Source organism: Protobothrops mucrosquamatus, unplaced genomic scaffold, assembly GCF_001527695.2.
Source record: "Protobothrops mucrosquamatus isolate PMUCROS unplaced genomic scaffold, P.Mucros_1.0 scaffold1332, whole genome shotgun sequence".
NCBI lineage: Eukaryota > Metazoa > Chordata > Lepidosauria > Squamata > Viperidae > Protobothrops > Protobothrops mucrosquamatus.
The window spans coordinates 64509-79743 of record NW_015387530.1 but is presented as its reverse complement, the minus strand read 5'-3'; the positions used below and the strand labels follow the sequence as shown (position 1 = coordinate 79743).

The window sequence follows — 15235 nt, the reverse complement described above, 5'->3', positions numbered from 1 at the left end:
CTCCATATAATTTCTTCCTCCTGATGCAGGGAATCAAATTAGTTTGATTTTACTTTATGCAAATGATATGATATTTCTTTGTGGCAAAAAAAAAATCCTGTTTGGACAGTATCAACCTCCATCGTGTGAATACATGTATAGTTTTTGGAAAACCATCAAAGACAATGACATGATCTGCTGAGGATTTGCAACAGAACAATGTAAACAAATTAATTCTTGAGTGCAGGTTTTAGTGAGACAATATCTTGATGAATTCACTCAGATTATGATTAAATAGCATCCTTAGTTTAATCAGTTATTATATAAACACCTGGAGATTCCATCGCTAATATGTTTATTTATGTGCTTCCTTCCTTATTTATTGAAGCATTTGTAATCCACATTCCAAACAGTTTACAATGAAATTTAAAAACAATAATAAGACTAACTATTCCTTTGCACCTTACTCTGTGTAATGCTCATGGCCTCTGCCTTCGCATTTCATAATTGAAATGAATGGAGCCTGAATATTCCAAAGAAAGGTGGTCTGCCACAGAAGCAGTCATGTTTGTCTGAATCCAAATCAACGGGAAATGGGTTTCAATACATAGAAATATCCGTAACAAACATCCTTCAAGATTTCTTCATCACCCTATGCTTGTAGCTGACTACTAGGTAAACATATGTGAAGGACATGAAATGTTCTCTCTTCTGTTAATTCTACTGCACGTCTGAAACTATTCAGCCCTATTCAGATAAAACAAAGCAGGGGCACTTCATGGATCCTCACTTCGGCTTCCTGTGTGCAGAGAGGCTGGGGTTCTTTAGAAGGGTATAAAGCAGCAGCCATCTTGTCCTGGCCTTCTTGGACACCCTAAAATCTAAATGAGAAAGAATGGGTGTTTAATTTCCAGTATCCTAGGGATTCTTTAGTAATGCCCAAAGGCATCCTGCACTCTGACTTTACCCACCTATGAAGTCATTAGCACTGTCCTAATTTTTTTAGCCTGGCCCTTATCAGATGCACCAGGACCTCAAAACTCATCCTCCTATAGTCGTTACAAGCATTGACCCTGATGGCTGAAGAGAATGGAAACTGATGTCCAACAGCTCTGGAGATCACCAGTTGGAAAAGGCTTCGTGGCTCAGGCCACAGAGAGAGTGTGCAATCATTTAAGGCACCCCCTCCTGCTGGCTTCAATTGTGAAATGACACAAGCATGGCCAGTACCATCACTCCCCCTTCCCCATATACTATGTTGTTTGAATGCAATGTGGATTTCCTAATCTTTGGGGTATATAATAAATGCAAGGCTTTCCACCATCTTCTATAATCTATTCATTAAACTTTATTTTCAAAACCCAATATTCTCCTGTCTCCTTCATCTACTGCAACATAAACATGGATCAAACCGCGGCAGGGTTTACCTGTTAATTGATCGACATGATAAGAGTATGAGTTTCTTTGCTGCTGGTTCTCTATACATTTGGCTGCAAGAAGGTGGCCAAAGCAAAGAAGAATTGGATTGGTGTGATAGTGGTCCATAAAAAGCATCCCGATCCATGTTTTGTATCCTGCAAGGAAATAGCAATCCTTTGGGAAGAAAATTCAACTACAAGTGGACAACTCTGATTGCACTTCTAGAAGATGGCAATTTGCTGTAGGCAATCTGATTCACTCTTTAGTGAAGAGGTAAATTCCAGACAAAGAGGTTGGGTAGCTTTGTTCAGTTTATGGGCTTTCCATGAGACTCACCAGTCTCCCCAAAGAACTATCCAATTGTTCCCTCAGTGAAAAGCTATAGCTGTCACTGTAGTTTTCCCGATGCATCACTCAAGCTGACACTCTGCCCAATAGGAAACATCAGACTGCATGACTGCAAAGTCCCATAGAGAAGGGGTGCCCAATTATTGAATACCCTTGCTCTATTCGGAACCGGGGCCACGTGAGCAGTGGGCATGCAGGCATGCGCACTGCTCAGGTAAAATAGAACATCAACATCAAACCTCAACTTTTTACTTTTACATAATAGTATAAACTAGCCATTTCGATAACAAATCTATCTAATCAGTAAAGCCCAAAATCAAATTTTCATTTTTTTCCCACTTCAAACACAAAGTCTAGAAGTGGTCTCCACGTAGAAGTAAAAAGTATTTGTATTTTTTTTTTCTTTAATCAAAATAGTCAATTTAGCCATCTCTGCTAGCTCCATCAGTTTTTGCAGCCATTCCTCCATTGTGGGGATCGATGTAGCCTTCCATTTCTGCACAACTTGCTCATGCAGCCTGGTTCCCTTCTCCCCCACCCCACCCCAGCCGGGTCATCAAGTCACAAAGTTTAGGGACCTTGAAGCCACAGCCAATATGGAGGACTTTCGAGTGCCAGCAATAACCAACTACAAGAAATTATGTTGGAAGAGTCCCTTGCAAGAATCGATGCAAATGCAGAAAGATGGTGCTGCTCTGAATTTGTTTGCTTGTTTATTTGAATTTATGATGGCCACCCACTCCAAAGGAATTATTATAGCTATTCACTATAAACGATTATCCATCATCTCTCAGTTGAAAGCGGCTTCAAGGTGCTGTAGGCATTTCCCAGGAATCAAACATACCATGGAAGTTTCTGCAAAAAAATTCCTGCCTTTGGATCAGATTGTGTTTCCCGCCTTTAGTTTAGAGATCAGATATGGTGATATGTGTTGAAATATATTATTGTGGCTGGGCTGGCCAGCATTGTAAACTGCCATTGGCCCCAAAGTGTAGGAGACCCTTTCATCTGTGAAATCTCAAAATAACACCTCCTAGTCAGTTCAAGCTTTAGTGAAGCTGCCAGTCAAATGGCATTATGTGGTGGTCATCTCTTCCCTTCCTTCATGCATAGATTTGCGGTAAGGAAAAAAAATGGCAGGGGAATATAGAGGGCCAAAAATATGGCCTGGTCTCAAAACATCTTCCTAATTAGTAGGAGTTGAACTTTACAGTCTATTCTCAGCTTCCAGGTAATCCTCGACTTATGACCACAGTTGGAACCAGAATTTCCATAGCTAAGCAAGGTGGTTGTTAAGTGAGCCACAGACAATTTTATGACCCTTTTGCCATGGTTGTTAAACAAATCACAGTTTTTAAATAGATCATTTAGTCGTTAAAGGATCCAGCTTCCCCCATTGATTTTGCTTGTCAGAAACCAGCTGGGAAGATCACAAATGGTGATCACATGTCCTGCCACCATTATAAATACATGCGGATTGCCAAGCACTGAATTTTGGTCACGTGACATGGGGGAATGCTGCAAGGGTCATTAAGCGCGAGGCCCCGGTTGTAAGTCCATTGCAACTTCAAACGATCGCAAAATGAATGGTTGTAAGTTATAAATTGTGGGCTATCTGTAGTTAAATTAACCATACCCATTAACTAACTAATACTTTATTCAGAGATGAAATGTGTTAAATTGATGAAAAGACCCAACTAAATAATAATAATAATAAGTTGGAAGGGACCTTGGAGGTCATCTAGTCCAACCCCCTGCTCAGGCAGGAAACCCTATACCATTTCAGACAAATGGCTGTCCAGTCTCTTCTTAAAAACTTCCAGTGTTGGCGCATTCACCGCTTCTGGAAGCAGGTTGTTCCACTGGTTAATTGTTCTGTCAGGAAGTTTCTCCTTAGTTCTAGGTTGCTTCTCTCTTTGGTTAGTTTCCACCCGTTGCTTCTTGTCCTGCCTTCAGGCGCTTTGGAGAATAGCCTGACTCCCTCTTCTTTGTGGCAGCCCCTGAGATATTGGAACACTGCTATCATGTTCCCCCTCCTCCTTCTCTTCGTTAAACTAGACATACCCAATTCCAGCCACTGTTCCTCATATGTTTTAGCCTCCAGTCCTCTAATCATCTTTGTTGCTCTTCTCTGTACTCTTTCTAGAGTCTCAACATCTTTTTTACACCGTGGTGACCAAAACTGGATGCAGTATTCCAAGTGTGGCCTTACCAAGGCATCGCTCGTTTTCCCATTCAGGAGTATTCGAAGGAATGTCTGGTCTCAGAACTCCGAGAAAGTCAGGCTCTTACCCATGTCAGCTGCTTCGTAGCCTTTAGGCATGATGGTCCTATCAATCCGAGCAATCAGCCAGGCTCCCAAAACAACGCTGCACAACAGCCGGAAGAGACAGGCGCTCAGGCCCAGCATGACATTAGAGAAGAACAGGAAGTAGTTGAAATTATGGAACATTTTTCTGAAAGTACAAATAAGCGACCATTGGAGAGATTCATATTTATTCATGGCTAAGGACCCGACTGTGGATATCTGTCAAAAGGGTCCCTGCTTCTTCTGATGCTTATTTTTTAATTATATGTTAATTATTAATTTAATTAGGAAGAGTTTCGGAGGAATTTCTCTTATTAGACATGGAAAAGATATTCTCTTGAATGCGCTGCTGTACAATTTGGGGCAGTTCCAAATAAAACGTGAATGAAGCTTATGCCTAAAATATTTTATTTTAAACGATCGCTTGATGCGATTAACATATTCATTTACTTCAAGTTTACTTCAGTTTCAGAAATGAAATATCGTTCCTAAAAAAATAAGGAATCGTGACGTAATTAAGGGGAACTCACCTGTTATCAAGAGCCAAAGGCTTCTCCTTGTCATCTTGCAAAATCTTTGGCTGGAGGAAAAATCGTCTGGCTGTCAGAAACTGCAGCACGATGAACCCTATGACAATGGCAACAGTCAAGCTGAAGGGGAGAAGGCACAAATAAGTTATAGCTGTGCACGTCTGCACCCCAGATGAAAGAAGATACTTTTATGTATCTACAGCTCTTTATTTTAGGTATTTTACATGAGAGAGAGCTGAGTTGACCAAAATAAAGGCAGAATAAAATCTAATAGATACACAAGCAAACACATACAAACTTTTTTTATTTTTTAAATCCCAATCGCTCAAACCAAAAGCACCTCTACAGCTAAGCCTAGGCTTCCATCCAGATAAATGTCTTAAAACATCAAGAAATTGAGGAGCTCACAGTGAAGTCATAAACAAAGGGTGCAGCTGGGTGGAGTTGTCCTCTAATATTAATTTCATGAATATAAGTATATTTTATGAATTGGCACGAGGTTTGAGCTAACTGGAAAAAATATTCATATGTAAACTGGGGAGTCCAAGTTTTGAGCCCGTCTATTTGATCCCCAGAATTAGAATATCCACAGCAGTAACCCCACACACACCAAGTGGTATGCCCCATATTCATGCTCCAGAGACCCCTCACTGCAGAACTGGCCTCTCCGTGTGTTTCACCAGACAATAAGGGACACGTTTTCTGCAAATCCTAGCAAAATCAAAGGCACTTACATGCCAGTTCCCAAACCTTTAGCCATTTCTATCCCCTGGCCGTGCTTTATAGGCAGCACCAAACCGTAAATGAGCATCACCCCAAAGAGGCACTGTATGATATGGATGACCAGGTAACCTAGAAAAGAAAGCACAAGCAACCAATTGAAAAGGCCATATCAAGGGCACTCCACTTTGCTAGGGAAAATGATATGTTTACAATATACAATACATACCCCAAAGGAGATAGGCAATTTGCCAGCCGGAATATCTTGCAATTGCTCCCTGTTAATATGAAAACAATTTTTTAAAAAGGACAGATATTTATATAGGCATTTTGCCAACTAATTAATGTATTAGCCAATTGAAATTCCACCGATTTTAACTGAAACAGAAATGCATGATACTTATTCGAAGAACCACAATGTGCTTTTTAAATACCACATATAATGTAAAAAAAAAGAAAAAGAACAAAGATACCACCCCTTTCTGAAAACTTACTGAAATTATGTTTTTCCTTTCCTATCATAGAAATGCATAAACACAAAGAACATATGATCAAGTATGCCTTTCATGCAGAGCTTTATTGACAAAACTATTTACCCGTTAAAACTGATACATAAATTCTGATAACTTCCAAACCTGGAACCCCATGTGCTTACTGAGAATTGACAAGGAATAAATGAAACATCCAATTGTAGCAAATAAGTAAAATTAGTTCAGGATGGAGTTTGTTTAGGGCTGCAAAATCCAGACCACTATTAAATGTCATCAGAGATACAGAAAAAAAAAAAGCTTCCATTTAAAGGATGTCCAGATTTTGCTGTTCTGGATAGTTCTTGTGTAAACTTTACTGTGCCATTACTCTTAAGAATAGCATGTATTTATACAAAATAGCTCAAGCTACAGTAGTAGACATTTAGCAAGAGGAAGTCTTTCAATAGGCAAGAAAAATTTAGGCAAGAAAAACCAAATGTACAGGTATAGTATAGGGGGTACCTTGCTCAATAGTAGTAACTGTGAGAGGGACCTCGGAGTCCTAGTGGACAATCACTTAAATATGAGCCAGCAGTGTGCTGCAGCTGCCAAAAAGGCCAACACAGTGCTAGGCTGCATTAACAGAGGGATAGAATCAAGATCACGTGAAGTACTAATACCATGTTACAATGCCTTGGTAAGGCCACACTTGGAATATTGCATCCAGTTTTTGTCACCACGATGTAAAAAAGATGTTGAGACTCTAGAAAGAGTACAGAGAAGAGCAACAAAGATGATTAGGGGACTGGAGGCTAAAGCATATAAGGAACGGCTGCTGGAATTGGATATGTCTATTTCAATGAAGAGAAGGACGAGGGGGGACATGATATCAGGGTTCCAATATCTCAGGGGCTGCCACAAAGAAGAGGGAGTCAAGCTATTTTCCAAGGCACCTGAAGGCAGGACAAGAAGCAACGGATGGAAACTAATCAAGGAGAGAAGCAACCTAGAACTAAGGAGAAACTTCCTGACAATTAGAACAATTAACCAGTGGAACAACCTGCCTCCAGAAGCAGTGAATGCGCCAACACTAGACATTTTTAAGAAGAGACTGGACAGCCATTTGTCTGAAATGGTATAGGGTTTCCTGCCTGAGCAGGGGGTTGGACTAGATGACCTTCAAGGTCCCTTCCAACTTTATTATTATTATTATTATTATTATTATTATTATTATTATTATTATTATTATTATTAATAATAATAATAATAATAATAATATACAGAAGGCAGAAGTCCAACAGCTGTATCTACTGGAAATGTATTTGGATGGATTATGGAACTGTTGAACTTCTGCAGTGGTGGGATTCAAATACTTGAACAACCGGTTCTCTGCGTGGATGCCACTTCCGGTGGTCTGTTCTGAGCCTGGGAGGCCTTCCCTGGGCCTCTGAGGCTCAGAACTGACTTCCAGAAGTGGCGTCCATGCACTCCCGGTGGTCCATTCTGGGCCTGGAAAGCCTCCCCCAGGCCTCCAAGGCCCAGAACAGACTTCCAGAAGCGGCATTCACACACACCTGGTAAGCCGTTCTGGGCCTGGGAGGCCTTCTCTGGGCCTCCAAGGCCCAGAACGGACTTCCATAAGTGGCGTCCACACACTTCCAACAGTCCATTCTGGGCCTTGCAAAAAGGGCTAGGGCTTCAGCCAGTTTGCTGAAGTAAAAAAAAAAACTAGCTACTGGTTCTGCTGAACCGGTGCAAACCAGCTGAATCCCACCACTGAACTTCTGCCTATATAATTTCTGTAGTAGGAAAAATTGGGGGGAAGCAGTCTTGTGCATACACAATATGCATAATTTTTCAGGCAGATTTATATTTTGTGATTGGAGAAAGTTGCTATCGAGTGATGGGATTGGACACATTCCTACCCAGTCCAAATTTTATCCGACACACCGATGCAACCTGTGGATGCCAATGACCATGACTTTTAAATACATGATTATAAGTGAAACTCAGCAAATTCTTCAGACTTTATGATGGGTGGATATTTAGCATTTATTTCCAATCTCTTTGTCCTTTGAAGGTCAACAGTGGAATAGATTTTACTCTCACCTTAAAATGCAGGCTATTCTTGGTTATTGTGAAATCTATATATGAGCCTGATGATGAGAAGAATGCTGCCATTGTCCTCCAATACAAAGTGAAACTAGCAAGACCAAATACAAAAACTGCAAGGGGATTAGTTTATTAAGTGTGGGTGGGAGGGTGTTTGATAGAATTCTGACTGAAAGGCCACAAAAAAGATTTTGCTTAAAAATTAGTTGGATATGAAGACGTTAAGCAGGATTAGAGAAAACTAAGAACTCACCGCGCTTTGCGAAGATAAAACTTTGCTAAATAATGTCGGAAGGAATTCCTTCTGTCCTGCCCGTAGCCTCTTGATATGTTTTCTAGAAAACAAAGGCATTTAGGCACATTTTCGAGGTAGAATTTCAGAACTCCTTTAAACCCTATGTTTTAATAGAACAGAAGATGAGCAGTAGAGGATCACAAACTCAGAAAGAAGATCAAGGCATACCTGTAGCAGGCAAGGATATGGAACACGTAGCTGATACTTGTGAGACAAGCGGAGCCAACAGTGAAGATCCACACACCTATTGAGAAGCAACTTTGGTCATTTATTCTGTCCACAATCCCCACAATCAAGTGCCATTCATGCTTCCATACTCAGCCAGCACCAAGCATGGAAAAAAATAATAAACTTTAGAGTAATTTACTTTATCCTTGTCCTGTTACATCTCAGCTGTTTTTCAATTCAGATGTTAAACTGAATTGAAAAGGCAACCATTATGGACAATACCTTATGTTTCTTTAACAGTATTGTGTCTTCTTAGCATAAGCAATGGGAAATAATTTTCTATCCCCTTTAACAAATCATTTTGTTTTATTAAACTTTAAAGACCTCACAGTTAACATTTTGTTTAAAAACATCACCTTTAAAAAGAGTAACCATTGCATTTTTTTTCTTCAAATTTGAACATGAAATCCATAAAGCAAGGCTCAAAAAACCATCACCAATATTCAATTCTGTGGCCAATATTTGCATATGTAATAAACCCAAGATTTAATTTAAAAGTCTGATGCCCTCATGACTATACCTTCCGTGACTTCAATGAATTCTTTTAAGGGTTGGATATCTGATACATTGCTGGAAGCTGGGAGCATCTCATAATTTGATATCAGAATTACCAGTGTACATGAAACCAGCTTGTAAACATAATACTCAACCACAGCAAACTGGAAGAGAAAGAGAGAAGCAGTAATTCAGTGATTGTAAAGGTGTGAGAGAAAGACCTTGAGAAATGGGCCCCCAAAAATGCTGTGTGGGGAACAGACCTAAGAGAAGGCCTAGCCCACAGCTGCATAATGGACAGAGGAAGAAGCTGACAAGGGATTCCCCCCCCCAACTTCTGTAGAAGAAAGTGAACCAAAAATCAGTAGCCATCAGTAGCTAAATCTCTGAAAATAACAAAAATAAACCTTTTATAGAACTCTTTCTTATGATATGAGTATAATATTAAGGCCAGTGCTATAGAGCAGGACTGTTGAGAACTTAACCTTATGTCTTTTCATAAACAGATATAACAAAACATAATTCATGTACTCTCAGCAGTTTCATTAAGTGGGGCTGCTCCTGAAAAGCAGACTGTTTCTACACAATTTGGGTAGAAAGATGTTATACAGAACAATGGAGATTAGGATTTACGTGAACATTTCTATACTTTTGTTTGTGAGGCACAAGAAGAAGGATGACTGCAATAACACTATTTCAATATTGTCTTAAGTTGTCACAATTTGGAATAAATTATTTTTTTGTGCCCAGTATACCGAAGACGGACGTAGCTCTACCAATAAGATTCTATAATCCAATGTCTATTTTTGGATTACAAATAGCAGTTGATACTCAGAATGCCTTGAATTTAAAATTAGTGAAATAAGATTGGAAACACCCATGATTTCCTAGTTCAACATGTTTTGCATGACCCACAACTCTTTGGCTTACCATGTAAAGGCAAATGATGGCTAGTACAGTTGTACTGATCATTCGGCTGGGAAACTGAAAATAAGGATCCCATTCATAGATTTTCTGCTGGATCCAAGATTTCTGAGGCTTCCTGTTTTTAAGAAAGACAATATGGACAGTTTTGAGGAGACAAGTAACAAGAAAAAGAGGTTAAATCTTCCTTGCCATCATTCACTTTTTGTCTTCTTTCATCTTAATCAAAATGCAGCCTTCTTCAATATCACATGTCTTTATCCACTTTTATATAACTCTAATACTGAGCTTCTATATTAGATTGGCTGTCAGTCAGTTCAAACTATTTTCTCTTTCTAGGGCAAGGTTCCCAACCATGGCAACTTTAAGACATGTGGATTTCAACTCCCAGAATTCCCCAGCTAGCTGGGGAATTCTGGAAGCTGAAGTCCATATGTCTTAAAGTTGCCAAGGTTGGGAAACCCTGTTCTAAGAAATGGTAAAGATGCTGCCATTCAGGGAACACAGTAACGGCAAGGGAACTTAATTGAGACTAATCAAGATACTCTAATCCAGGCCTGGATTAACCTTTGAAGAAGAGAAGGGAATGGGCACCACGGAGTTCTCCCCCCCCCCGTCTCACCATCATGCCCTTAACTCTTTCACTGCCACACACGATTTTACTCATATTTTTTGTCTCTTTCCTTAACTGCCCTATTCAACTTTACTCAAGATAGTTTAAAAAAAGGTTTTCTTTAACATGTTGAGTAACTAAAGTTTAAAAATTTGAATCTTAATAACTTGTGGTTTGAGCAATGAAAGGTCTGAAGGGCAGCATTATTGCACTAAGACTAGGGCATCGTTTGCCCTTAATCTCACCCTGCCAATCTCTTTCAGAACTAGATATTAAGGGCACCATTGAGCTAGTTATTTGTGACTAATATCTTCATACAACAATGTCAGTATGTGCCAAATGAAAGAAATGACAATTATTTCTCAGAGTCTTTTCCCATATCAATGGATCTGTCATTGCCTGAGATTATTTACTGTCAGCCCTTCAAGGTAGACCAGAAACCAAAAACATATTTTACTATAAAGCTATAATTACGGGTAGTCCTCATTTTACAACCATTCACTGAACGACTGTTCAGCTCTCACAAAAATGACTTACAGCCAGTCCTCGCACTTGCGACCATTGCAGCTTCCCCACAGTCATGTGATCAAAATTGAGGTGCCGGTGTGCATTTACAATGGTTGCAGCATCCCAGAATCACGCGATCGCCATTGGCAACCTTCCCAGCCAGCTTCCCACAAGCCAAGTCAATGGGAGGAAGCCGGATTCACTTCACAATCACATGATTCACATAAACTGTAGTGATTCACTAAACAGCCATGGGGAAAATGGTCACAAAATTAAGTGCAACTCACTTAACAACCACCTGGCTTGGCTATGGAAATTCTGGCCTGAAATGTGGTCGTAAGTCAAGAACTATCTGTAACATAATCTGGCTAGACTGAATGTTCTTCCCCACTCCCTCCCTTCATCTTCATGGGAACTAGGAAGGGGTTCCCCAGAAAACAAAATGCGGATTGCTGAGGGAACTGTCCCTAGAAATTAAGAATACATGGTATATATGACATCCTAAGAAATGCTCCTCAAATAAAATGAGCATCCTCACTGCAGTGGAGGTTTCCTCAACAATTGTTGGACGTATTGGGCATGATGGGTCTCCAGTAAAGTAGGGTTGTCCTGCTGGGAAGAAAAAATATTTATTGTTTTAGGGCCAACACCTTTCAATGGTCAGAAATGGTTAGAAAAAAGGAACAGGGGAGTGTCACGCTAGAAGTGGCTGATGGACCAGGAAAAAAATTTCCTTCCCCACCCATGCAGCCTGCATCATACTCCATTCCTCCCCATCTTTAATTACAATCTGTGTTTTTATTATTGTTGTTATTAGAATTATCTACTTTACGGTTTTGTTGCTTTTAATGTTGTAAGCAGTCCAGAGTGGTGAGATGGATGGCAAATAAATTTAATAAATGAATAGATAAACAGATGAACAAATAGGAGTGATCTCCTGCATAACTGACCAGTTGGAGAGAACACAACCTAGAATCAAGAATGTTTTGTGGAGTCTGGGTCAGGGAGTAAGTAAGTGTGTGTGTGTGTGTGTGTCCATCCATTCTATAGAATTGTGCTTCTCTTTTTGATATTGTTATATCTAGGAGAATGTAAAACATTTTAAAGGCTTTGTAAAAGCTATCTGCCATCACTTTTCCAAGAAAATGAGTATAGAATTAGAGGAATGTTTAATATTTAATTCATCTTTAGCGTGAATATAAAAGTGTGTCATTTATCCAAAGTATTTTGAAAGTATCTTGAAAATATCTTCCCTTCCACAACATATTTTTCTATAGAAGTGAGAGATGGAAGCAATGATGGATGCTACTGCCTGCAATGTCACCAACTACAGCAGACATGGGGAACTATGATCCTTTTTTGACTTGTGGACTTCAACTCCCAGAATTCCCGAGCCAGAATTCTGGCATTTGAAGTCCATAAATCATAAAAGAACCAGAATTCCCCACCCCTGAACTACGGCCTCCCATTTCTCCTGGAATGGTTTGGCAAGAAAATAAAGGCAGAGAAGGTCGCAAATGGTGACCATGTGACCACAGGGGTGCTGTGATGGCCAGAACTTTGAGGATCAGTCATAAGTACCACTTGTTCAGCGCCATCATATATTTGAGCATAACAATGAGCGGTTGCTGAGGACTACTTGTCAGCTTTCACATATTATGTATAAAGGAAACCCAAATCTTAAAATATTGGCTGTTGATAAGATAGTGCCATCTTCTTTTCTCAGAATTAGGTGGATTAACTGGGAATAAGTCAAGAAGATCCCCTAAAATAGGGATGGATGTTTACGGCCCTCCAGATCCTGTTGAGTTCTAATGTCCAACAGCATCAGTTATTGGAGGGGTTGGACATTAGACTGGGCATTGTGAGGATATTGGGCAACATCTGGAGGGCACGGTACTCCTGCAAAGGGACCCATGGACTGCAAAGGGGAAGAAATACTCCATGAATACTCACCGTCGGAAGGCCTGTCTGGAACCGGGCCCATGACGCTTTTATCAACATGTGGGTGAATTTCCCTAGCAGGAAAAGCTGGCAGAACAAGGAAGGCCAATAGAAAATGACCTTCTCATAATATCCCAAAATCTGTGGGGGGGAAAATAGGATCAAGCTGCTATCTGCTGGTGCTACAATGAATCATTGCTATGCCAGACAGACTCCTAATGATTAGCCCTTCAGCCACAGGATCACAATATGTTGCCATCCACAAAAGCTGCCCACATCTCTCTTCCTTCTGAGCCTCAGCATTAACACTTTGAATGTTCAGTTGGACTGCGGGCTCTGATTCAATCCAGAGCTCAGCTGAATGGCTGGCCTTCTGCCCTCACTTCGCCTGCCAGCAAATCCATAAGTGGCTTTGCAGCTGCCAAATTGAAACATGTCTAAAACATGCTGGCTTGACGGAAAAAGGCTTTCCCTGTTGTTGGTGTTAGCTGGAAACGCTACAAAGCACCCTTGAGATTCTCTTTACATCTTTGTCCAGGCTGCATCTGGAGCTACACAGCAGCATCTTAAAAGTGACATGACAGCACTTGCTCACATCTCCCCCTTTTTTCCCCATAAAGGAAGAAACAACTGAATGGTATACCTGAGAAACAACTGAAGAAAAGCAAGTGGGCAGGAGACATTACATTCCCAGAAGTGTTAAAGAGATTCAAGAAGCAGCCAGTTCTAACTACTCTGCTTATGGAAGTCAAAGGTGTTTGCTTTAATGGGACATGAAATGTTTTGCACAGCTTTCCTCTCCTTGCAGTTGAGAAGCAAGAAAAATAGCTGGTTAAAAGGAAAACTAGCAATATTTGTAGCTGCTACAGTATATATCAGCGACTTGGTGGCTCAGCAGTTAAGACATTGGGCTTGTCAGTAGGAAGCTGGCAGTCCAGGTTCGAGACCCGAGTGCCACACAACAGGGTGAGTTACTGTCCTTGCCCCAGCTCTTGCCAACCTAGCAATTTGAAAGCATGCAAATGCAAGAAGATAAATAGGTACCACTCTGGTGGGAAGACTCATGACATCATACAGTCCACGTGACCACAGAGATGTTTTTGAACAGCGTTGGCTCAGTGGTGTGCGGGTGAGCATTATCGTGAACCAACACCACACCAGAAGTGGTGCCATAGAAAATCCCACCAAATGTGAAGATGCCAAAGGAGTGCTGCTAGTGAAGTTCATGGAGCGTTGGTTCGACCATCAATTCAGACGTCTACTGTGAAATGTTACGAAAACTCAGACGAACCATCCATAACGTCAGGGCATGCTGACTTCCAGTGTGGTGTTGGTTCACGGTAATGCTCGCCTGCACACCACTAGATGCACCCAAGAACTTTTGAAGCGCTTCCATTGGGATGTTTTTGATCATCCCCCCATAGCCCAGATTTGGCGCTAAGCGACTACTACTAAGGAATTTCAAACCTTGTAAGACGTTATGACAAATGCCTCAATTTGAATGATTATGTCGAAAAGTAATGTAATGTTGTAGTTTTCTAATATGTATAATAAATGTTCTGTATCTGCAAGTGTCTGTCATTGATAACCAAACAGAGATTTATTTCTGAATTGCCCTCGTAGTATATGCCACTTCATATATGTATCCATATTGTAAACTGATTCTGTACAAATGGTGCCAAATTTTACACTCTCTTCTGGATGTCAACCGGCTTTACAACTAGCTGTTGTAGCAACAATGACTAAAATTTTGGCCCTCAATATCATACTCAGGGATGTATAGGAGTTGGTGACTCGTAATCTTTGTCTCATCTTCTGGGCCATATTTAAACCCCAATGGCATTCTTAGACATGACAATGATAGAAGTGGCCTTTTTTGTCTTCTGATACTTGAGTGTTTTATGATTGGTACAGATGCCATGGTCACCATTTTATAATTTCCTCTTCAAATTATACCCATTGTACCAGAAAGATTAGAGGCCTTTCAATTATTACAATGAGCCATACAACAAGAAATCTAGATTATGAATCTCACTTTGCTTACAAATTCACCATGGAGACTCAGGCACCTCTGAGCATTGAACTTTCTCTTCTTTCAAGCCACCTTTGTTCCCTGTTTATTTTATATGCCATTCTTTAAGTGCCATAATGAATGCTTCTCTTTCCAAACGTATAAATAATATTTGAATTGAATTAAATTGAAATGAGGAAAATTCATGTTGGGTTTTCTCAAGAATACAATAATGGAAGTAGACATTTTGTTTCCTGAGCCTCTTTAATCTTTCCTCTTAGGTTGGTTATCTTTCAGTTACAGCTCCCATTGAAGAAAAGGAAGACAATATA

At 40.2% G+C, this 15235-nt stretch overlaps 1 protein-coding gene across 1 annotated transcript in view; it reads right to left on the bottom strand.

Moving 5' to 3' along the window:
* Nucleotides 1-317: 317 nt before the first annotated feature.
* Nucleotides 318-15235, bottom strand: part of LOC107292366 (stimulated by retinoic acid gene 6 protein-like) — a 36498-nt gene continuing 21580 nt past the window's right edge. Inside the window, exons 7-18 of the mRNA XM_029285139.1 lie at nucleotides 12905-13033; nucleotides 11487-11557; nucleotides 9835-9946; nucleotides 8930-9068; nucleotides 8350-8425; nucleotides 8140-8221; nucleotides 5534-5582; nucleotides 5319-5436; nucleotides 4585-4704; nucleotides 4039-4202; nucleotides 1407-1553; nucleotides 318-860 (exon numbers count right to left, since the gene is read on the bottom strand). Coding sequence (XP_029140972.1) covers nucleotides 766-860; nucleotides 1407-1553; nucleotides 4039-4202; nucleotides 4585-4704; nucleotides 5319-5436; nucleotides 5534-5582; nucleotides 8140-8221; nucleotides 8350-8425; nucleotides 8930-9068; nucleotides 9835-9946; nucleotides 11487-11557; nucleotides 12905-13033 — 1302 coding nt within the window. The 3' untranslated portion in view covers nucleotides 318-765. The remainder of the gene's footprint in view (nucleotides 861-1406; nucleotides 1554-4038; nucleotides 4203-4584; nucleotides 4705-5318; nucleotides 5437-5533; nucleotides 5583-8139; nucleotides 8222-8349; nucleotides 8426-8929; nucleotides 9069-9834; nucleotides 9947-11486; nucleotides 11558-12904; nucleotides 13034-15235) is intronic.